This window comes from Mobula birostris, chromosome 15 (assembly GCF_030028105.1).
Source record: "Mobula birostris isolate sMobBir1 chromosome 15, sMobBir1.hap1, whole genome shotgun sequence".
NCBI lineage: Eukaryota > Metazoa > Chordata > Chondrichthyes > Myliobatiformes > Myliobatidae > Mobula > Mobula birostris.
Window position 1 is genome coordinate 85,459,044 of NC_092384.1, and position 25,086 is coordinate 85,484,129.

At 43.1% G+C, this 25,086-nt stretch overlaps 1 protein-coding gene across 1 annotated transcript in view; it reads left to right on the forward strand.

Moving 5' to 3' along the window:
• The window catches only part of utp4 (UTP4 small subunit processome component), an 88,968-nt gene that overhangs the window by 812 nt on the left and 63,070 nt on the right, over positions 1-25,086 (forward strand). Inside the window, exons 2-5 of the mRNA XM_072280066.1 lie at positions 3,457-3,648; positions 4,069-4,153; positions 13,335-13,424; positions 22,455-22,666. Of these exons, the coding sequence (XP_072136167.1) occupies positions 3,457-3,648; positions 4,069-4,153; positions 13,335-13,424; positions 22,455-22,666 (579 nt within the window). The remainder of the gene's footprint in view (positions 1-3,456; positions 3,649-4,068; positions 4,154-13,334; positions 13,425-22,454; positions 22,667-25,086) is intronic.

Genomic DNA, 25,086 nt, shown 5'->3' on the forward strand with positions numbered 1-25,086 from the left:
TAGTAATGATATTTCAAAAATCATTGGACTTTGGCATGGTCCCAGAGGACTGGAAAATTGCAAATGTCACTCCACTCTTTAAGAAAGGAGGAAGGCAGTAGAAAGAAAATTATAGACTAGTTAGTCTGACCTCAGTGGATGTCAAGATGTTGGAGTCAGCTGTTAAGGATGAGGTTATGGTGACAGAGTACAAGATCTGACAAAGTCAGCGTGGTCTCCTTCAGGGAGAGTCTTCCCCAATGAATTGCCTGTTGAAGTTCTTTGAGGAGATTACAATTAGGTTAGATACAGTAAAGGGGATGCAGTGGATGTTGGATATTTGGACTTTCAGAAGGTCTTTGACGAGATGCCACACATGAGGCTGCTTACCAAGTTAAGAGCCCATGGTATTACAGGAAAGTTACTGGCATGGTTAGAGCATTGGCTGATTGGTAGGAGGCAGTGAGTGGGAATAAAAGGAAGGGGCTGGTGTTGGGAATGCTTTATATGCTGTATACCAATGATTTAGATGATGGAATAGATGGCTTTGTTAACAGTTTTGCAGATGATACGAAGCTTGGTGGTGGGCAGGTGGTGTTGAGGTAGACTGCAGAAGGACTTAGATTAGGAGAATGGGCAAGAGAGTGGCAAATGGAATACCATGTTGGAAAATGCTTGGTCATGTGCCTTGGTAGTAGAAATAAATGTGCAGACTATTTTCTAAATGGGGAGAAAATCCAAAGCTCTGAGATGCAAAGGGACTTGGGAGTCCTTATGCAGAACACCCTAAAAGTTAACTCGCAGGTGGTGAGGAAGGCAAATGCTGTGTTGGCATTCATTTCAAGAGGTCTGGAATGCAAGAGCAGGGATGTGATGCTGAGGCTTTATAAGGCACTGGTGAGGCCTCACCTCGAATATTGTGAACAATTTTGGGCTCCTCATCAAAGGAGAGATGTGCTGGCATTGGAGAGGGTCCAGAGGAGGTTCACAAGAATGATTCCGGGAATTAAAAGGTTATCATACGAGAAATGTTTGATAGCTCTGGGTTTGTACTCCCTGGAATTTAGAAGGATGAGAGGTGAATCCCATTGAAACTTTTTGAATGTTGAAAGGCCTAGACAGAGTAGATGTGGAAAGGATGTTCCCTGTGTGGGGAGGGGGGGGAGGAGGGGAATCTAGGACAAGGGGACACAGCCTCAGGATAAAGGGACGTCTATTTAAAACAAATGTGGCAAAATTTCTTTAGTCAGATGGAGGTGAATTTGTGGAATTTGTACTACAGGAGGCTGTGGAGGCTATGTCATTGGGCAGAACTTGATCGGTTCTTGATTGAGCATGGCGTCAAAGGTTACTGGGCAAAGGCTAGGGAGTGAGACTGAGGAGGGGAAAAAGGATTAGCCATGATTTAATGGCGGAACAGACTCAATGGCCAAATGATCTAATTCTGCTCCTCTGTCATGGTATTCATCACCCTTTTCAGTTTTGCCCCCTTTTACATTGAAACTCATCCCATTCACTGCAATTTTGCCCTATCATTGTCTCTCCTTGCTTGCAGTATCACTACATACTGCATCTATTTGTAAAATCCTACCCCATCCTCAGCCTTATTGCTCCCGATTCCTGTCCCGCTGCCAAATTAGTTTAAACCTTCCTGAACAGCTCCACCAAATCTGCCTGCGAGGATATTGGTCCCCCTTGGTTTCAGGTGTAACACCTTTCTTTTGTTCAGGTTGTACCTTCTCCAGAAAAAATCCCAATGATCTAGAAATTTGAAGCATTTACCCCATACCAGTTCCTCAGCCACACATTTATCTGCAAAATCAGCCTCTTCCTGCTCTCATTGGCACGTGGCACTGGCAGCAATCCAGAGATTACTGCCCTGGAGGTCCTGCTTTTCAGCTTTCTACCTAGCTCCCTAAATTCCCTCTTCAGGACCTCCTCACATTTCCTCCCTATGTCAGTGACTCCAGTACCAAGACTTCCGCCTGCTCACCCTCACCCTTTAGAATGCCATGGACCTTATGCAAGACATCTTAGACCCTGTCACCTGGGAGGCAACATACCAACAGCGTGTCCCTATCGCGTCCACAGAATCTCGTCTCTATTCCTTTGACTTTGGAATTTGACGATAAGAATAGGAGCAGAGTTAGGCCCTTTGGCCCAGAGTCTGCTCTGCCATTTTATCATGGCTGGTCTATTTTTCCTGCTTTTTCCCTGTAACTTCTTCCTGTCCTGACCAATCAAGAATCTGTCACCCTCTGCCTTAGATATACATACAGACTTGGCTTCCACAGCTGCCTGTAGCAACAAATTCCACAGATTCACCCCTCTCAGAGTAAAGAAATTACTGCCTATCTCTGTTCTACAAGGATGCCCCTGAGGCTATGTCTCCTGGTCTTAGACTTTCCCACCAGAGGAAACATCCTCTCCACATCTACTCTTATCAAGGCCTTTCACCATTCAATAGGTTTTCAATGTGGTCCCCCTTGATTCTTCTGAATTCCATTGAATGCGGGCCCAGAGCCATCAAAACTCTTACATGACAAGCCATTCAAACCTTCTTTGAACTTTCTCCAGTTTCAGCACATCCATTCTAAGATATGGGGCCCAAAAACTGCTCACAATACTCCAAGTGAGGCCTCTCCAATGCTTTATAAATTCTCAACATTACATCCTTGCTTATATATTGTAGTTCTCTTGAAACAAGTGCTAATATTTGCCTTCCTCGCTACCTGCAATGAGACTTCAGGGAATCTTTCACAAGGCCTCCCAAGTTCCTTTGTGCCTCAGTTTTTTTTAAATTTTCTCTCCATTAAGAAAATAGTCAACCCTTTCATTTCTTCTCACAAAGTGCATGACCATACACTTCCCAACACTGTATTCCATCTGCTACTTCTTTGCCCATTCTGCTCATGTCTTAAGTCCTTCTGATGTTTCTTTCCTTCCTCAAAACTACCTGCCCCTTCACCTATCTTCATATTTTCTGCAAACTTTGCATCAAAGCCATTAATTCCATCATCCAAATCATGGAAGTGCTGCCTTGTTTAACTTCAACGGCGGACCTAAATTAAATCACTGCTTCTCCTCGTGCTCCCGCTTACTGTTCGGCAGCAGTCCAACTCCTTGTTTATTTACCTCACACTAATTTCTTAAGATGAATTTTTATTCCACATCACTGATCTCTTTTGTGCCTTAAGAATTCCGTAAGGACAAATTTCCAACCCTGAGCTGCCATAGTATGGGAATTGCCTGTATTTACCTGGGTTATTCAATTCATTATTGACTGACCACGTATTACTTAGAGCTTACTACTGACCAATAGTGTGTTGCTTACAACTGATTACCCCTGATGTGCCATGTCTCACTCTGGGTTTCTACTACTTGTAGTCAATTATCTGTATCACTGTTGCTGAATCTAGGTTATTCCATTGTTATTATCAGCCAACTGAAGCTCATTATTAACTGATTTCTTTGCAGGTGATTGCTGGAGATAACAGGAGGTTGATTGAGGCAATCAGCTGGATTGGCCAGGATCGACTCCTGAGTGTGGGATTGAGTGGAGAAATCATCGAATTTGACCTGCAGAGGCTCCGCCCCAAATACACATTGGATGCTTTTGGAGGTCCCCTTTGGTGTATGAGCTGTAACAGTGAGGAGACTCACCTAGCGGTTAGTACAGACAGACGTGAAGTTATATCAGTGTCTGCAGTTTGAAATATCATCATTTTGCTGGGAGTGTGTTAGAACATCCAATAATATGTTTGTTTCTTATATGTGAAAAGGACAAATCATGCTCCCCCCAACAAAGTTTAGACTACGTACTTAAACCAGTGCTGTCGCTGCCCTGTGATCTTGCATGTGTTTATAACTAGCTTGTTTTGCCCTTGCTCAGTGGCTGCTTGATGAAAAGAGAAGGTACTTAAACTAACTCCAAGGTATGTGATTATCAGTGTAATTTCCTTTATTCTATACTAGCTCAACGTTTCTAGGCTGAAGGATTACATTTACAAGGTGGTTGTATTTTTTCCCTGTGTTTTTTGTGTGAATTTGCAGCTCAGTTAATTTTCTCCCTCTGTCTATTACCCACAGGTTGGCTGTGATGATGGCACTGTCAAGCTGTTTGAGATTGTTCCTGGAAAGCTTCAGTTCGAGAGAAATTTGGATCATCAAAAAGGTGCAGCTGTTTGTACTGATGAAAGGGTTTTGTTATAAGAACTCGACATACTAGAGGCTGTAGCTAGAGATGATGCATCTTGGTTGCAAGATGGCACCAGGGGATCATATCTCATTGCAAACTGCTCTCTGCAGACCCACTCATTCTCTGTACTCTGTTAAATCTTAAAAGTATGCCTTGATGAGAGAGGATATTACAACAGAGCTCAGAGGAGATATTCTTGAGAGATAAAAACAATGGTCAGCTTGGTAATATAGACTCCACTATACTCAGAGGGAACTTGAGCAGATGTATCAGGATATTATGCACAGTTGTGAGAATAGTAGGGCAGTGCTAGTGGGGGATTTCCATTTTCCCTGCTCTATGATGGGTAGTCAAAACTACACACACACACACACACACTCTCCCTCTCTCCCTCTCTCCCTCTCTCCCTCCCTCTCTCCCTCTCTCCCTCTCTCCCTCTCTCCCTCCCTCCCTCCCTCCCTCCCTCTCCCCCCTCTCCCCCCTCTCCCCCCTCTCCCCCCTCTCCCCCCTCTCCCCCCTCTCCCCCCTCTCCCCCCTCTCCCCCCTCTCCCCCCTCTGTCACAAAAAGGTGCCGGAAAATGAACAGCAGCATCATGAAGAATCCCGCCCACTCCCATCAGGAAGAAAGTTACATGGTATGCTTGCTAGGACCACCAGACTCAAAGACTGTTACTTCCCCAAGGAGTAAGGCTGATCAACACTTATACTCATAGCCCACCTTCCACCACCACTACTTCATTTCCTGTCAGGGTCACTGTATGTACAAACAGTTCTGTACCTAGCATCAGTTATGGACATAAAATCAATCTATGTATATAAGGTATCTTATGTACTTATATTTGTTATGTATTTTTGTTGTTGTGTTCTTTATCTTATTGGGTTTTTTTTTGTGCTGCATCAGATCCAGAATAACAATTGTTTTGTTTTCCTTTGTACGTGTGTGCTGGAAATATCACTGAACAATCTTGGATCTTGACACAGATTGCAAAGGGCTTGGATGGGGCAGAATTTCTGTGGTGTATTCAAACAGTACAGCACCGAAGCAGGCTACAGCTGATGTCAGGCACACCTGTGCCGGACAATTAAATAGTAATCAAATGGTCAACTAAACCGAACCCTTCTGCCTACACAATGTTCATCTCATTTCATTTCCTTCACATTCATAGAGCCAAAGGGCCCGTTCCTGTGCTGAAATGCTCTGTTATATTTCCTCCATGGTGTTTCCTACGGAAATTATCATGGAAGCCATGGAAAAGAGGGTAATAGTTGTGAGGTTTTGGATCGCATGCATATAAACATATAAAATTATGAAAGTGATAGATAAGATAGAGGCAGGAAAGTTTCCACTGATAGGTAAGATTAGCACTAGGGGATATAGCCTCAAGATTCAAGGGAGTAGATTTAGGATGGAGATGAGGAGGAACTGCTTTTCCCAGAGGGTGGTGAATCTGTGGAATTCTCTGCCCAAAGAAGCTACCTCAGTAATATATTTAAGACAGGGTTGGATAGATTTTTGCATAGTGGGGGAATTAAGGGTTATGGGGAAAAGGCAGGTAGGTGTAGATGAGTCCATCTCCAGATCAGCCATGATCTTGTTCAATGGTGGAACAGGCTTGACGGGCCAGATAGCCTACTCCTCCTCCTATTTCTTATGTTCTTAGGCATATTATGAAGGAGGTATTTGCAGCCTTGAAGTGCCTTAGGTGGGCAAATCCCCAGGGCATGACCAAATGCACCCAGGACTTTATGAAGAAATCACAGAGGCACTTGCCTCAGCATTAGCCATTGGAGGGTGGTTAATGTTCCATTGTTCAAGAAGGGTAGCAAGGACAGGCCGAGGAACTACTGGCAGGTGTGGCTGACGTCAATTGTAGGAAGGAGTTCCAAGGGACAAGATCTATCATCTCTTGGATAGTCACGGCCTGATCAAGATAGGCAGCCTGGTTTTGTGTGTGGGAGGTCATGTCTGATGAATCTTTTGGTGTTTTTCAAAGAGATAACTTAGGGGATAGATGAAGGTAGGGCATTAGACGCAAGGAAAATGAGGGGAGATTTGATAGAAGTATACAAAATTAAGAAGGTTATAGTTAGTATAAATGCAAGCAGGCTTTTTCCTCTGAGGTTGGGCGAGACTACAATTAGAGGTCACGGTTTAAGAAAATATGAGGGGATCTTCTTCACATAGGGTGGTGAGAGTGTTGAACAAGCTGCCAGTGGAATTGGTGGATACAGGTTCAATTTGGCCAGAATTAATTGGAAAAGAATACTGGCAGGGATGATGGGAGAGCATCAATGGCTGGAATTTCTGGAAGGCACAAGATATATACATCCCAAAGAGGAAGAAGTATTCTAAAGGAAAGATGACAAGGGAGAGGTTGTGGATGTTGTGTATTTGGATTTTCAAAAGGCCTTCGATAAGGTGCCGCATATGAGGCTGCTTAATAAGATGAGAGCCCATGGAATTATAGGAAAGATATTGAAATGGGTGGAGCATTGGCTGATAGGCAGAAAGCAAAGGGTGGGAATAAAGGGATCCTATTCTGATTGGTTGCCGGTTGCTAGTGGTGTTCCGCAGCGGTCGGTGTTGGGGCCGCTTTTTTTTACGATGTATATCGATGATTTGGATTATAGATTAAATGGTTTTGTGGCTAAGTTTGCGGATGACACCAAGATAGGTGGAGGAGCAGGAAATGTTGAAGAAACGGAAAGGTTGCAGAGAAACTTAGTCAGTTTAGGAGAGTGGGCAAAGAAATGGCAGATGAGATACAACGTTGACAAATGTACGGTTGTACATTTTGGAAGAAGGAATAATGGGGCAGATTATTATTTAGATGGGGAGGAAATTCAAAAATCGGAAGTGCAAAGGGACTTGGGGGTCCTCGTGCAGGATACCCTAAAGGTTAACCACCAAGTTGGATTGGCGGTAAGGAAAGTGAATGCTATGTTGGCATTCATTTCAAGAGGAATAGTGTATAAGAGTAAGGAGTTGTTGATGAGGCTCTATGGGGCATTAGTGAGACCTCGTTTGGAATACTGTGTGCAGTTTTGGGCCCCCTATCTTAGAAAGGATGTACTGATGTTGGAGAGAGTTCAAAGAAGATTTACGAGGGTGATTCCTGGAATGCAGGGGCCAACATATGAGGAACGTTTGTCGGCTGTTGGATTGTATTCATTAGAGTATAGAAGAATGAGAGGGGCTCTCATAGAAACATTTCGAATGTTGAAATGGTTGGACAGAGAAGATGTGGAAAGGTTGTTTCCCTTGGTGGGTGAGTCCAGGACAAGAGGCCATAGTCTTAGAATTAGAGGGTACCCAGTTAAAACAGAGATGAGGAGAAATTTTTTTAGCCAGAGGGTCGTGGATTTGTGGAATTTGTTGCTACATACAGCTGTGGAGGCCCGATCATTGAGGGTGTTTAAGGAGGAGATTGACAGGTATCTAATTAGTCAGGGTATCAAGGGATATGGGGAAAAAACCGGAAATTGGAACTAGATGGATGAATAGTTTAGCTCATGGGGGAGCTGTGGAGCAAACTCGATGGGCCGAATGGCTTACTTCTGCTCCTTTGTCTTGTGATCTTGTGATGACACAACTGTGGCCAATAAGAGAAGTTGAAGCCAACAGAAAAGCCGAAGAGTGGGCATATAATAAAGGAAAAAATTAGGGAGAAGTTAATTGTCCACGGGAATGGTACCGGAGGATTGGAGGGAGGTGAATGTTGTCCCCTTGTTCAAAAAAGGTAGTAGGGATAGTCCGGGTAATTATAGGCCAGTGAGCCTTACGTCTGTGGTGGGAAAGCTGTCGGAAAAGATTCTTAGAGATAGGATCTATAGGCATTTAGAGAATCATGGTCTGATCAGGGACAGTCAGCATGGCTTTGTGAAGGGCAGATCGTGTCTAACAAGCCTGATAGAGTTCTTTGAGGAGGTGACCAGGCATATAGATGAGGGTAGAGCAGTGGATATGATCTATATGAATTTTAGTAAGGCATTTGACAAGGTTCCACACGGTAGGCTTATTCAGAAAGTTAGAAGCCATGGGATCCAGGGAAGTTTGGCCAGGTGGATTCAGATTTGGCTTGCCTGCACAAGGCAGAGGGTGGTGGTGGAGGGAGTACATTCAGACTGGAGGATTGTGACTAGTGGTGTCCCACAAGGATCTGTTCTGGGACCTCTACTTTTCGTGATTTTTATTAACGACCTGTATGTTGGGGTAGAAGGGTGGGTTGGCAAGTTTGCAGATGACACAAAGATTGGTGGTGTTGTAGATAGTGTAGAGGATTGTCAAAGATTGCGGAGAGACATTGATAGCATGCATAAGTGGGCTGAGAAGTGGCAGATGGAGTTCAGCCCGGAGAAGTGTGAGGTGGTACACTTTGGAAGGACAAACTCCAAGGCAGAGTACAAAGTAAATGGCAGGATACTTGGTAGTGTGGAGGAGCAGAGGGATCTGGGGGTACATGTCCACAGATCCCTGAAAGTTGCCTTAAAGGTAGATAGGGTAGTTAAGAAAGCTTATAGGGTGTTAGCTTTCATAAGTCGAGGGATAGAGTTTAAGAGCCGCGATGTAATGATGCAGCTCTATAAAACTCTGGTTAGGCCACACTTGGAGCACTGTGTCCAGTTCTGGCTGCCTCACTTTAGGAAGGATGTGGAAGCATTGGAAAGGGTACAGAGGAGATTTACCAGGATGCTGCCTGGTTTAGAGAGTATGCATTATGATCAGAGATTAAGGGAGCTAGAGCTTTACTCTTTGGAGAGAAGGAGGATGAGAGGAGACATGATAGAGGTGTACAAGATAATAAGAGGAATAGATAGAGTGGATAGCCAGCGCCTCTTCCCCAGGGCACCACTGCTCAATACAAGAGGACATGGCTTTAAGGTGAGGGCTGGGAAGTTCAAGGGGGATATTAGAGGAAGGTGTTTTTTACTCAGAGAGTGGTTGGTGTGTGGAGTGCACTGCCTGAGTCAGTGGTGGAGGCAGATACACTAATGAAGTTTAAGAGACTACTAGACAGGTATATGGAGGAATTTAAGGTGGGGGCTTATATGGGAGGCAGGGTCTGAGGGTTGGCACAACATTGTGGGCCGAAGGGCCTGTACTGTGCTGTACCGTTCTATGTTCTGTGTTAGGGGTTTCAGAAGCATTTAACAACAGAAGGCAACTAAAAAGTCATTAAGGTAAAGATGGAATACAGAAGTAAGCTAGCCAGTAACATTAACAGGATACCAAAAGTTTCTTCGGACACATGAAGTGTAAAAGAGAGGTGAGAGTTGATATCAGATCACTGGAAACGATGCTGGAGAAGTAGTATTGAGGGAGAATGAAGTAGCGGATAAACTAAAGTATTTTGCATCAGTCTTCACTGTGAAAGACCCTAGCAGTAAGACCATAAGACATAGGAGTAGAATTAGGCCATTCAGCCCATTGAGTCTGCTGTGCCATTCCATCATAGCTGATCACAGATCCCACTCAACCCCATACACCTGTCTTCTTGCCATATCCTTCGACGCCCTGATCAATCAGGAAACTTATCAACTTCTGCTAAATATACCCGTGGACTTGGCCTCCACCGCCATCTGTGGCAGATCATTCCACAGATGCACTACTCTGGCTTAAAAAAAAATTCCTCCTTACCTCTGTCCTAAAAGGCCACCCCTCAATTTTGAGGCTGCCTCCTCTAGATATGGATACCCCTACCATAGGAAACATAATCTCCACATGCACCTTATCTAGTCCTTTCAACATTTGGTAGGTTTCAATGAGGTCCTCACTTTTCTAAATTCCAATGAATACAAGCCCAAAACTGCCAAATTCTCCTCATATGTTAACCCCTTCATTCCTGAAATCATCTTCATGAACCTCTCTGGGACGCTCTCCAATGATAACATGTCCTTTTTGAGATGTGGGACCCAAAACTCCAAGTATGGCCTGACTGTCTCATAAAGCCTCAGCATTATCTCCTTGCTTTTATATTATATTCTGCTTTGAAATAAATGCCAGCATTGCATTTGGGTCCTTTATCACAGACTCATCCTGTAAATTGACCTTCTGGGGGTCTTGTACGAGGACTCCCAAGTCCCTCTGCACCTCTGATGTTTGAATTTTCTCCCCATTTAGATGATAGTCCGCACTATTGTTCCTTTTACCAAAATGTATTATCTCAAATTTTCAAACGTTGTATTCCATCTGCCACTTTTTTGTCCATTCTTCCAATTTGTCTAAGTCCTGCTGCAATCACATTGCTTCCTCAGCACTACCTACCCCTCCACCTATCTTCGTATCATCCGTAAACTTTGCAGCAAAGCTATCAATTACATGATCTAAATTATTGACAAACAATGTGAAAAGTAGCGGCCCCAATACTGACCCCTAAGGAACATCACTTGTCACTGGCTACCAACCAGAAAAGGCCCCCTTTATTCGCACTCACTGTCTCCTGTCAGCCATTCCTCTGTGCCAATATTATTCCTGTAACGACATAGGATTTTATGTTAAGCAGCCTCATTTGTGGCACCTTATCAAATGCCTTCTGAAAATCCATGTAAATTACATCCACTGCCTCTCCTTTGTCCACTCTCCTTATTACAGAACCATGCTGACTTTGATTTATTTTATCATTAGTACGCTGAAACTTCATCCTTAATAATAGCCTCCAACAGTTTCCTGACCACTGGGGTTAGGCAAACTGTCCTTTAATTTCCTTTCTTTTCAATTCCTCTCTTAAAGAGTAGGGTGACATTTGGTATGGTAACCCTAACCATAATACCAGAGAGAAGGTTCTTGGGAACCTGAAAGGTTCAAAGTCACCTGGACCAGAAGGTGTGCATCCCAAGGTTCTGAATGAGGTGGCTGAAGAGATAGTGGAGACATTTGTAATGATCTTTCAAGAATCATCAGGTTCTGGAATGGTTTTGGAAGAATGGAAGATTGCAACTATCTCTTCACTCTTCAAGAAGAAAAGAAACTTATGTATAGGCCAGTTAGTCTAAGTCTGGGGTTGGGAAGATGTTGAAGTTGATTATTAAGGATGAGGTCTCAGGGTACTCGGAGGCACATGATAAAATAGGCCTTAGTCAACATAGTTTCCACAAGGGAAAATCTTGCCTGAGAAATCTGTTGGAATTCTTTGAAGAAATAACAAGCAGTATAGACAAAGGAGAATTGGTTGATGTTGTGTACTTGGATTTTAAGAAGGTATTTGACAAGTTTGGCAGAAGGCAATGGCAAACCACTGCTGTAACTTGCCACGTACATGATTTCCCAATATGTCAGAGTGGCGTGGGGGGAAATCGTCCGCCAACTGGAAAATTCCAGGTGCGACCTACCAACGACAATGATTTGACAAGGTGCCACACAAGAGGCTGCTTCATAAGCCTGTCATATTACAGGAAGGATTCTAGTATGGATAAAGCAATGGCTGATTGGCAGGAGGCAAAGAGTGGGAATAAAGGGAGCCTTTTCTGGCTGGCTGCTGGTGACTAGTGGTGTTCCATCGATTCCTTTTACTTTGTATGTCAATGATTGCAGGTGATATGAAAACAGGTGGAGAGTGAGGTAGTTTTAAGGAAGTAGAGAGTTTGCAGATGGACTTATAGATTAGGAGAATGAGCAAAGAAGTGGCAGAGGGAATACAGTGTCAGGAAGTGTATGGTCAGGCACCTTGGTAGAAGAAAAAAAACGGTAGACTATTTTCTAAATGGAGAGAAAATTCAAAAATCTGAGTTGCAAAGGCACTTGGGAGTCCTCATGCAGGATTCCCTGAAGGTTAATTTGCGGGTTGAGTCGGTGAGGAAGGCAAATACCACGTTAGTATTCGTTTCGAGAGGACTACAATATTAAAGCAAGGATGGAATGTTGAGGTTTTATGAGGCACTGGTGAGGTCTTACTTGAAGTATTGTGAGCAGTTTTGAGCCCCTTATCTAAGAAAGGATGTGCTGACTTTGGAGAGGGTTCAAAGGAGGTTCACAAAATTGATTCCAGGATTGAAAGGCTTGTCATATGAGGAGTGTTTGATGGTTCTGGGCCTCTACTCACTGGAATTCAGAAGAATAAGGAGTGGACCTCATTGAAACATATTGAATGGTGACAGGCCTTTATAGAGTGGATGTGGAGAGGTTGTTTCCTATAGTGGGACAGTCTTAAGGCCAGTAGACACTGCCTCAGCATAGAAGAGCATCCTTAGATCAGAGATGAGGAGGGATTTCTTCAGTCAGAGGGTAGTGAATCTATTGAATTTGTTGCTGCAGGCAGCTGTGGAGGTGAAGTTGCTGGATTCTATTTGAGGCAGAGGTTGCTAGATTCTTGATTGGTCAGGACATGAAGGGATATGGGGAGGAGGCAGGAAACTAGGACTGAGGAGGAAAATGGATCAGCCATGATGAAATGGTGGAGCAGACTCTGGGCCAAATGGCCTAATTCTGCTTCTGGTCTTTACTTACTATCTTTATGCTCCGTATGGTCTTTACTTTACTTAATGCACTGTTGTCATGAATTGATCTATGTGAGTGCAGTGCAGGACAAGTTTTTCATTGTAACTTGGTACTGGTGACAATAAACCAAATTACTAATATGTAGAAGTCATAGGATTATACAGACTAGAAACAGGCCATTCAGGCCAACTCATCCATGCTGACCAAGGTGCTTTCCTGAGCTAGTCCCATTTGTCTGCATTTGGCCTATATCTCTCTCAACCTTTCCTATTCACCATGTTCAGAAAGAGGTTTCAAAATCATAAGCAAATTATTAGTGCATTTGAAGTGATTTGTTTTAAGTGGCTTTGGATAAGTAGTATAAGCTAAGAGGTAAAACCTTAAGTGGGGAGAGCAGATCTGAGTATGCAATATTTAAGCAGTAGTTAGATGTGTACTTTAACCCATAACCTTTAGGTCTACAGATCAAGTATTAGAAGATAATTTTGTCTAGAATGAAAACAGAATGCTGGAAACACTCATCAGATTCTGCCTAGAAATTTTCTGTTTCTATTTCAGGTTCAATTCTAATTTTCAGAAGGGGAAACTTGGGAAACATAAGACTCGCATTGTTATAAAGAGTAAGGATGTTTATGAAGTAAAGAGCTGGCATTGACACTGAGCTCTTTGCACTATGTTTTAATGGATGGGCACAATATGTGATGGATTCTTTCTCTTTTACAGGTCGTGTAATTTCCCTAGCCTGGCACAAATCAGGCAAAATGATTGTGACGGGGTCACTTGGTACTATTCGGGTTTTCGATGTGAAGTCTGGTATGCTGCTGTATTACTGGGATAATATCTGCTGGCTTTAGTCAATGTTCTTTGAAGGAGGTGTGAATGTTGCAAACTGCTTTTGGTTTAAGAAGCTCCTCATGATCAGTGTGTCCCACCCTGCACCTTGGAGTTAGAACTAGCAGAGTGAATATTTCTAGGTTCATGTGAATGGTGAAAGCTTTCTCCACCTGATTAAGATGTCCTGTCAGAGTTTTGAGAGATAATATAAGAATCACAAAGACAAAAATTTATAATTTTTTTTGATGGTTTAAATACTGTCAATTAATTCACTAACCTGGTGTTTATTAAGTTTGTTCTGGGACATTGTCGGTTTTATTGGTTATATTTAGCTGAGTTCTCATATGTTCCTTATCGGAAGACAAGAATTAATGTGAATTATTAATAACCTCACTGAAGTCAACGCAGGTGCATAGCCCTCTGCTCTACTCTCTACACTCATGATTGTGCATCTCGGATGTGTACGTAGCCCACTGCTGTGCTCTCTCTATGCCTGGGGTTCCCAGCCTTTTTTATGCATAGACCCTGCCATTAACTGAGTGGTCTCTGGACCTCAGGTTGGGAACACCTGCTCTGCACTCATAACTATGTGCCATCTCTTGATAACTCAAAAGCTATTTATAAATTTGCGAATAACACCACTGTTGGTAAAACTGAGGCGGCAGATAGGAGTGAGATATGCTGGCAGGTTGCTGTTGCAACACTAACTTCACACTCAATACTAGTCATAGTCATACTTTATTGATCCCGGGGGAAATTGGTTTTCGTTACAGTTGCACCATAAATAATTAAATAGTAATAAAACCATAAATAACTAAATAGTAATATGTAAATTAGAGGTGTACAAGATAATAAGAGGAATAGATAGAGTGGATAGCCAGCGCCTCTTCCCCAGGGCACCACTGCTCAATACAAGAGGACATGGCTTTAAGGTAAGGGGTGGGAAGTTCAAGGGGGATATTAGAGGAAGGTTTTTTACTCAGACAGTGGTTGGTGCGTGGAATGCACTGCCTGAGTCAGTGGTGGAGGCAGATACACTAGTGAAGTTTAAGAGACTACTAGACAGGTATATGGAGGAATTTAAGGTGGGGGCTTATATGGGAGGCAGGGCTTGAGGGTCGGCACAACATTGTGGGCCGAAGGGCCTGTACTGTGCTGTACTATTCTATGATCTATAAATTATGCCAGGAAATAAGTCCAGGACCAGCCTATTGACTCAGGGTGTCTGACCCCCCAAGGGAGGAGTTGTAAAGTTTGATGACCACAGGCAGGAATGACTTCCTGTGACGCTCTGTGCTGCATCTCGGTGGAATGAGTCTCTGGCTGAATGAACAAGAACAAGAAATTGATTTTGGACATCATAAAAGGCAGCAATCCAGTGCTTGTTGAAGGGTCAGTGGTCGAAAGGATGAGCATGTTCAAGTTCCTGGGCGTCAACATAGATTGAGTAGATTGATCCATATATTGAGTAGACTGTATCTTTTTCCCCAGGGTTGAAATAGTTGAAATGTCCAATACCAGAGTGCGTGCATTTAAGGTGAGAGGGGGATAATTTTAAAGGAGATATGAGGGTCAAGGTTTTTTTTATGCAGAGTACTGGGTGCCTGGAAGGTACTGCCTAGGGTGGTGGTAGAGCCAGGTACATTAGAGAGTTTTAAGGGATGTTTAGATAAGGCACACGAATGTGAGGAAAATTGAAGGATATGGACATTGTGTTGGCTAATTTCACTCGCTTGATACATCATCATGGGCCGAAAGCCTGTTCCCTTGCCATACTGCTCTATGATTTGTTAACATCTTGGCAAATCTGTTGATGCAATCATGAAGACAGCAGCAGCCCTACCTTGTTAGGAGTTTGAGGAGTTTTGGTCTGTTACCAAAGAGGCGTGTATGTAACATCTACAGAAACTTTCAGTCATATACTGGTTGAATTACCACCTGTTTTGGAGGCTTCATGAACAGGATCACAAGCCTGTACAGGGTTGTAGAGTCAGCCAGCTTCATGCTGTGACTCTCCCCATCATCAGGGAAATCTTCAAAAGGCGTCATCAATCACTAAGCACCCTCACCTTCTGAGACCATAAGACATAGGAGTAGAATTAGGCCATTGGCCCATCGAGTCTGGTCCGCCATTCAATCATGGCTGATCCTTTTTTCCCTCCGCATCCCCTCACCCCGGCCTTCTGCCCGTAACCTTTGATACCATGTCCAATCAAGAACCTATCAATCTCTGCCTTAAATACACCAGACGACCTGGCCTCCACGGCTGCCTGTGTTAACAAACTCCACAAATTCACCACCCTCTGGCTAAAGAAATTTCTCCATGCCTGTTTTAAATGGGTGCTGCTTTATCATGAGGCTGTGCCCTCTTGTCCCAGACTCTCCCAACATGGGAAACATCCTTTCCACATCTACTCTGTCTAGGCCTTCCAATATTCGGAATGTTTTGATGAGATTCTTCTAAATTCCAGCGAGTACAGACCTAGAACCATCAAACGTTCTTTGTATAATAATACTTTCATTCCCAGAATCATCCTTATGAACCTCTGAACCACCTCCAATGAAAGCACATCTTTTTTCAGATGAGGAGCCCAAAACTATTCACAATACTCAAGGTGAGGCCTCACCAGAGCCTTATAAAGGCTCAGCATCACATCCCTGCTCTTTTACCCTAGACCTCTTGAAATGAATGCTAACATTGCATCTGCCTGCCTCACCACCGGCTCGGTCTCCAAGTAAACCTTTAGGGTGTTATGCATAAGGACTCCCAAGTCCCTTTGCATCTCAGATTTTTGGATTTTCTCCCCATTTAGAAAATAGTCTGTACATTTATTTCTACTACCAAAGTGTATGACCGTGCATTTTCCAACGTTGCATTTCATTTGCCATTTTCTTGCCCATTCTCCTAATCTGTCTAAGCCCTTCTGCAACCCATTAGTTTCCTCAACACTACCTACCCCCGAACCAATCTTCATATCATCTGCAAACTTTGCAATAAAAGCCAGCTATCCCATCATCTAAATGATTGGTATACAGCATAAAAAGCAGTCCCAACACTGATCCTTGCAAACACCACTAGTCACTGGCAGGCAAACAGAAAAGGATCCTTGTATTTCTACTTGCTGCCTCCTACCAATCAGCCAATGCTCTAACCATGCCAGGTAACTTTCCTGTAATACCATGGGCTCTTAACTTGCGAAGCAGCCTCATGTGTGGCATCTCGTCAAAGGCCTTCTGAAAGTCCAAATATACAACATCCACTGCATCTTTTTTTATCTATTCTACATGTAACCTCCTCAAAGAATTCTAACAGGTTCATCAGAGTTAAGAAAACCCTACGGACTTTGTCCTATCTTGCCTTGTGTCACCAAGTACTCTTGGACTTGGTCTCATAAGCCACTTGAGAGCCCATAAGTAGATCAACAGAATGAAGACCATCATCCTTGACCTCGAGGGATAGCCACGACGACGACTCTGTAAGCTCATCCTTAATAATTGACTCCAGCATCTTCCCCATCTCTGAGGTCAGGCTAACTGATCTATAAATTTCCTTTTTTCTGCCCTCCTCCTTTCTTAAAGAGTGGAGGTACATTTGCAGTTTTCCAGTCCTCTGGCACCACGCCAGAGTCCAATGATCTTTTGAAAGATTATTACTAATGTCTTCACAATCTCTACCGCTACTTCTTTCAGAACCCTAGGGTGTAATTCATTTGGTTTGGCTGACGGGTGTATCCTTAGGTTTTTCAGCTTTTTGAGCACCTTTTCCTCTGTAACAACAACTGCATTCACTTCTGTTCCCTCACACCCTTTAACATCTGGCACACTGCTAGTTTCTTCCACAGTGAAGACTGGTGCAAAATACAGATTTAGTTCATCTGCCATCTCATCGTCCCCGTTATGATTTCCCTTGCCTCATTTTCTAGCAGTCCTATATCCACTTTCGTCTCTCTTGTCTTTTACGTAATTGAAAAATCCTTTACTATCCACTTTGATATTGCGCTGTCATATTTCATCTTTTCCCTCCCCGTGATTCTTTTACTTGCTCTCTGTTGCTTTTTAAAAGCTTCCCAATCCTCTGTCTTCCCATTAATTTTTGTTTTGTTGTATGCCCTGTCTTTTGCATTTACATTAGCTTTGATTTCCCTTGTCAGCCATGGTTGTACTATTTTGCCATTTGAGTATTTCTTTGTTACTGGAATACATCTATCCTGCACCTTCCTCATTTTTCCCAGAAACTTGCTTTATTACTGCTCTGCTGTCATCCCTGCCAGCATCTCCTTCCAATTTACTTCGGCCAACTCTTTCCCATTCTATTACTCCGCTTAAGCACTGAACATAGAACACAGACATCTACAGCTCATTACAGGCCCTTCAGCCCATAGTGTTATGCCGACCATGTAACCTACTCTAGAAAATGCCTGGAATGTCCCTGTCGCATAGCCCTGAACTTTTCTTAGCTGTATGTACCTATCTCTGAGTCTCTTAAAAGACCCTATTGTATCACCTCTACCACCATTGCTGGCAGTGCATTCCACACACCCACCAGTCTGTGTGAAAAAATTACCCCTGACATCCTCGCTGTACCTATTTCCTAGCGCCTTAAAACTATAGCCCCTCGTATTAGCCATTTCAGCCCTGGGAAAAAGTCTATGGCTATCTACACAATCAATGTCTCTCATCATTTTATACACCTGTATCAAGTCACCTCTGGTCCTCTGTCACTCCGAGGAAAAAAGGCCAAGTTCACTCAACCTATTTTCATAAGACATGCTCTTGAATCCAGGAAACATCCTTGTAATTCTCCTCTGTGCTTTTTCTATAGTATCCGCATCCTTCCTGCAGTGAGCTGACCAGAACTGAGCACAATACTCCAAGTGGAGTCTAACCAAGGTCTTATATAACTGTAACATTACCTCACGGCTCTTGAACTCTGTCCCACTATTGATGAAGGCCAACACATCGTACAGTATTGGACACGCAAAGCTGCTGCACAGGTTGACAATGGACACGGACCCCAAGATCTGTCTGACCCTCCACACTGCCAAGAGTCTTATGTTTAATATTATATGCTGCCTTCAAATTTGACCTACCAAAATGACGCACTTCACACTCATCTGGGTTCAACTCCATCTGTCACTTCTTAACCCAGTTCTGCATCCTCTTGATGTCCTGCTATAACCTCTGACACCCTCCAGTCTATCTACAACACCTTTGTGTCATCAGCAAACTTACTAACCTATACTTTTTCATCCAGATTATTTATAAAAATCACAAAGAGGAGGGGTCTCAGAACAGACCCCTGCTGAACACCACTGGTCACTGGCAGGCAACCAGAAAAGGATCCTTTCATTCCCACTCGCCGCCTCCTACCAATCAGCAAATGCTCTAACCATACCAAAACTTCCCTGTAATACCATACACGAGGAAATCTGCAGATGCTGGAATTTAAAACAACACACATAAAAATTGCTGGTGCTGCCTGTAATACCATGGGCTGTTAACTTGGTAAGCAACCTCGTGTGTGGTACCTTGTCAAAGGCCTTCTGAAAGTTCAAAATATACAATGTCCACTGCATCCCCTCTACCTATCCTACTTGTAACCTGCTCAAAGAATACCAGCAGGTTTGTCACACAAGATTTTTCCTTAAGGAAACCATGCTGATTTTGTCTTATTTTGTCCAGAAGTACTCCATAACCTCATCTTTAACAGTTGACTCCAACATCTTCCCAACCACTGAGGTCAGGCTAACTGGTCTATAACTTCCTTTTTGCTGCCTTCCTCCTTTCCTAAAGAGTGGAGTGACATTTGCAGTTTTCCAGTCCTCTGACACCATGCCAGGGTCCAATGATTTTTGAAAGAGCTTCACTAATGCCTCCATAATCTCTGTCGCTATCTCTTGCAGAACCCTTGGGTGCAGTTCATCTGGTCTGGGTGACTTATGTACCTTTAGGTCTTTCAGCTTTTTCAGTATCTTCTCCCTTGTAGTAGTAACTGCACTCACTTGTCTTCCATCACTCTCTTCAACATCTGGCACACTGCTAATGTCTTCCACATTGAAGCCTGATGCAAAATACTCATTTAGTTCATCTGCCATCTCCTTGTCACCTGTTATTATTTTTCCAGTTTCATTTTCTAGCAGTCAAATATCCACTCTCATCTTTTATTTTACTATCCACTTTGATATTATTTGCTAGCTTGCTTTCATATTTCATCTTTTCCCTCCTAAAGATTCTTTTTGTTGGTCTCAAGTTTTGAAAAGCCTCCCAGTCCTCTGTCTTCCTGCTAACTTTTGCTTTGTTGTATGCCCTCCCTTTGGCTTTTGCATTAGCTTTGACTTCCTTTGTCAGTCACATTTATACTATTTTGCCATTTAATTATTTCTTAGTTTTTGAAATGCATCTGACCTGCTCCTTCCTCATTTTTTTTCCAACTCTTTTCGCATACAGCTGTAATTTCCTTAACTCCACTGCAATACTGCTATGTCAGACTTTACTTTCTCCCTATTAGATTTGAAGTTGAACTCATTCATGTTTTGATCACTGGCTCCTAAGAGTTCTTTTACCTTAATACAACCATGTACCTTAGGTTACATGGTCAGCACAACATTGTGTGCTAAAAGGTCTGTAATGTGCTGTAGATTTCTATGTTCCATGTTCTCCCTAATTGCCTCCAGAGCATTACATAACATGCAATCCAGTATAGCTGATCCCCTAGTAGGCTGAACGACAAACTGCTCTTAAAAGCCATCTCGTAGGCATTCAACAAACTCGCTCTCTTGAGGTCCATTACCAACCTGTTTTTCCCGATCGACCTGCACATTAGAATCTCTCATGATTATCATAACATTGTCCTTTTGACACGGCTTTTCTGTTTCCCCTTGTTTTCTGTGGTCCACATCCCAGATACTGTTGGGAGGCCTGTATATAACTGCCATCAGGGTCCTTTTGCCCTTGAGTTTCTTAACTCAACCCACAAGGTTTCAACATCTTCTGATCCTATGTCATATTTTTGTAACGATTTGATGCCATTCTTTACCAGCAGAGCCAAGCCACCCCCTCTGCCTACCTTCCTGTCCCTCCGATACAACATGTAACCTTGGACATTCAGCTCCCAACTACAACCATCCTTCAGCCGTGATTTAGTAATGGCCACAACATCATACCTGATGATTTGTAATAGAGCAACACGATTATCCAGCTTATTTCTTATATCTGTGCATTGAGATATCACACTTTAACTACTGTATTTCATACCCTTTTTGATTCTGCATCCCTAATGCACTCATACTCACCCTGCTGGCTGCAATTATGTCCCATCATCTGCCTGTCCTTACTGACCGTCTGACTGCATACTATCTTTTTTACTATCCGTCCTATCCTGAATCCCTTCACTCTGGTTCCCACCCCCCTGCCAAATTAAATTAAACCCTCCCCAGCAGCTCTAAAAAAAAAACCTACCTGCAAGAATATTGCTCCCTGTCAGGTTCAGGTGTAATCCGTCTCTCTTGTACAGGTCATACCTTCCTCTTGAGGTGATCCCAATGATCCAAGAACCTGAAGCACTGCTCCCTGCATCAGCTTCACAACCACGCATTTCTCTGCCAAATCATCCTGTCTACCCTCACTGGCTTTTGGCACAAAATTACTATCCTCGAGGTCCTGCTTCTCAGCTTTCTGCCTAATTCACTAAATTTTCTCTTTGGGGCCTCTTTTTTTTCCTTCCTATGTCATTGGCACCAATATGTACCAAGACATCTGGCTGTTCTCCCTCCCTCTCTAAAATGATGTAGACACAGTTCGAGACATACCTGACCTTGGCACCTGGGAGGCAACATACCATCTGGGTGTCCCGTTCATGTCCACAGAATCTCCCATCTGTTCCTCTGACTATTGAGTCCCCTGTCACTACCCTTCCCCTCTTCTCCCTCTTTCCCTTCTGCACCATGGACCTATGCTCAGTGCCAGTAACCCGGTCTCCATGGGATCCCCCAGGGAGGTTCTCCCCCACAACAGTATTCAAAACAGTATACTTATTGAGGGGAATGGCCACAAGCATGCACTCCGCTAAATGCCTATTCACATTTCCATTTCTCCTGACAGTTACCCAGCTACTCATCTCCTGCAGCTTCAGAGTGACTATTTCCTCGGGACTCTCATCGATGATCTCCTCACTCTTCCTCACTCTGCCGTAGAAGCCAAAGTTCATCCAGCTGCTGCTCCAGATCCCTAACATGGTCTTCAAGGAGCTGCAGCTGGATGCACTTCATGCAGAGGAGGGGGGAAAAAAGGGAACCTTCAGAGAAACTTGCCCAGAGCCAATGCCTCTTCTGAGCCAAGGACCTCTGAGCAAATGCCTGACACTCCTACTCTCACCACTGGCCACCCCGATTGTCCCTTCTGTACTTCTTTTAAATCGCTGTGCTCTGCACCCACAGCTGATTGGTCCACCAGAACGAACCTGAATGCCCGTGAAGCTCCTTTTAAACCAGCATCACCAATCTGCAAGAAACCTCATTGCTGTGCTCTGCTCCTGCCACTCATTGGGACAGTGAAATGAGGCAGTCCCTCATCTTAAACACAAAATAATCTGCCGATGCTCGGGTCAAGGCAACACTCACAACGCGCTGGAGGAACTCAGCAGGTCGGGCAGCATCAGTGGAAAAGATCGGTCGATGTTTTGGCCCGAAACATCGACTGATCTTTTCCACTGATGCTGCCTGACCTGCTGAGTTCCTCCAGCGTGTTGTGAGTGTTACTGAGGCCCTCATCTTGTTGCTTTCATCAGGGAGGAGGTTCAGGATTCCATAGACACATAGTGAGGAACAGCTTCTTCCTCACTGCCATTAGATTTCTGAATGGTCCGTGGTGTTTTTTTTTGCAATATTTATCACTCTTGTAACATGTAGTAATTTTTATGTCTTCCATTGCCACAACACAACTAATTTTGCGTTAAAAATCAGTGATAATAACCCTGTGATTGGTTGTGATGATATCATTTGTTCTCTGCAGGTCACTGCACACGCCATATTCGTGTGGATCGAGGTGATAAAGTTTATTACAATAAAAAATGTGTGATATGGAGCATCAGTTTTCTGAGTGATTACTCCATTGTAAGTGCAGACTCATTGGGGAAAATACAGTTCTGGGATTGGAAGACAGGCACTCTGCTGAAAACACATCCTGTCACCAAGTGTGATGTGATGTCATTGACTGTGAATGAGGTAAGTGAACCATTTCTCTGCCTGTAACTGGTCTGCTCTGGTTTGCTTCCAACAATTCAGATTAACCACTCTCTTTTGTCGTATAGTACTTTGCAAAAGTCTTGGGCACAATTATATTGCTAGACTTTAGCACATTACTGTATTTGTTAACATGGAGTGCAAAGCATGTTTATAAATTTGGCAGGAGCAGAGGAAGTTGAGACACCGCAGGAGGGGTATGGGACATGTGGCAGAGAAGGAGTGCCAGAAGCGAGGGATGGTGTAGGTGGAGACACCAGGCAAAGTCATTTGATTCCAAGCACTTGGTTTATTGATCAATATCGAATGTCACTGGTGCTTCCCACTCCCTCCCCTCCTTCTTTACCTGATCCCAACCATGATTCCCCTCTCCTTAAGATCATAACACATAGGAACAGAATTAGGCCATTCAGCTTATCGAGTCTGCTCTGCCATTCCATTATGGCTGATCCACTCAACTCCATAAACCTGCCTTCTTGTCATATCCTTTGATACCCTAACCAATCAGGAAACCATCAACTTCTGCTTTAAATATGCCCACGGACTTGGCCTCCACTGCAGTCTGTGGCAGAGCATTCCACAGAATCACTACTCTCTGGCTAAAAAAAATTCCACCTTACCTCTGTTCTAAAAGGTTGCCCCTCAATGTTGAGTCTGCATCCTCTGGTTTTGGATACCCCCACCAGAGGAAATATCCTCTCCACATCCACCTTATCTAGTCCTTTCAACCTTTGGTAGGTTTCAATGAGATTCTCCCACATTCTTCTAAATTCCGGTGAGTACAGGCCAAAAGCTGCCAGACACTCCTCATATACTAACTCCTGTGTAGCACCAATCTTATCTCGTGTGACTAGTTGCCACATTCTTTGAGAAAATCAAATTACATAGTGCTACATTAGGTGCTAGTAGGCCATCAGAAGATTCTAGGTATTCCAAGGAAGCAGTGAATAGAAACCATACACTTCTGGAGATAAGGTTTGTTTATAGGAAAAAAAATGTACAAAATATTTACATGAGCAAGAACAATTCAAAATTCCAACATTCTGTTTAGGTTCCAAATCTTAGATATTAAACCAAAACAAATTCCTTTTTAATTAGAATCAGTGAGATTCCTTTATTACTCTAACGTCTCTAGCTAATTAGATCGATTCTTAAGTATTATAGTTAACTTCAGTTTCAGGTCCAGGCAGTATATCTACAAGTTTAAATTCAAATTCAAAAATTATATAAACGCTTTAACTCCTTTCGCGACAATTCACCAACATCACAACCTTTGAACAAAGTAAATCTCATTCAGTAAGTTATCAGTCTTTGCAAAAATGATCAGTTCTTGCAGAAAATCAAATTCAGATTCTTCGCCTGAAAATAACCTTGCACATCCAGAGTATTAAATCCTCTGCGTCATTAAACATTTCGTTCCCGCGCTGGTTCATCATACCTTGGGTAGCTTGCCATCTTCTTTCATGGTTCATTGGAATGAAATAGTTGATCATCCACAGGAAGTCAATTCACAAACTTGTACAAAAAACTTGACCAAATCCCTTGGTATGATTTTACAGAACTAATTCCCGACTGCATGGATCTTGGACACTCGTCTCTACTGATAATTGTCTTGTTATAGCTGTTGCATGTTATAGCCATAGCTTCAATAAATCTTTTATCGCAATTGTCTCTCCTCCAGTGGTTTCACCCTGAGGTTTTCAAATTAGTAGGGTAAAGATACTCACTACTAACAGTTCATGTCTTCAACTTCTAATGGTTGCTGCATTTCTGTCCTTGTCTGTGCCTGTGTCAGCCACGTCCACTCGCGCATACTGTTTTTTCAAATTCTCTTTTTTTAAAAAAAAAATCTGTAAACCTCGTTTTTCATCCCTCCGTAGGTGGAGCTTTCTATCAATGCGTCTTTGGGTTTAATTAACCTGGGTTACATCTTCATTCCCGGAATCATCCTCGTGAGCCTCCTCTGGACTCTCCAATGACAGTACATCCTTTCTGAGATATGGGGCCCAAAACTGTTAAAAATATTCCCAAGTGCAGTCTGACTAGTGTCTTATAAAGTCTCAGCATTATCTCCTTGTTTTTATATTCTACTCACCATGAAATAAATGCCGATATTGCATTTGCCTTCTTTACTGCAGACTCAACCTGTAAATTAACCTTCTGGGAGTCTTGCAAGAGGACTCCCAAGTCCCTCTGTACCTCTAATGTTTGAATTTTCTCCCCATTTAGATAATAGGCTGCACTATTGTTCCTTTTACCAAAATACATTGTCATGCATTTCGCAGCACTATTTCATCTGCCACTTTTTTTGCCTATTCTTCCAATTTGTCTAAGTCCTGCTCCAATCATATTTCTTCCTCAGCTTTACCTATGCCTGCACCTATCTTTGTATCATCCGCAAA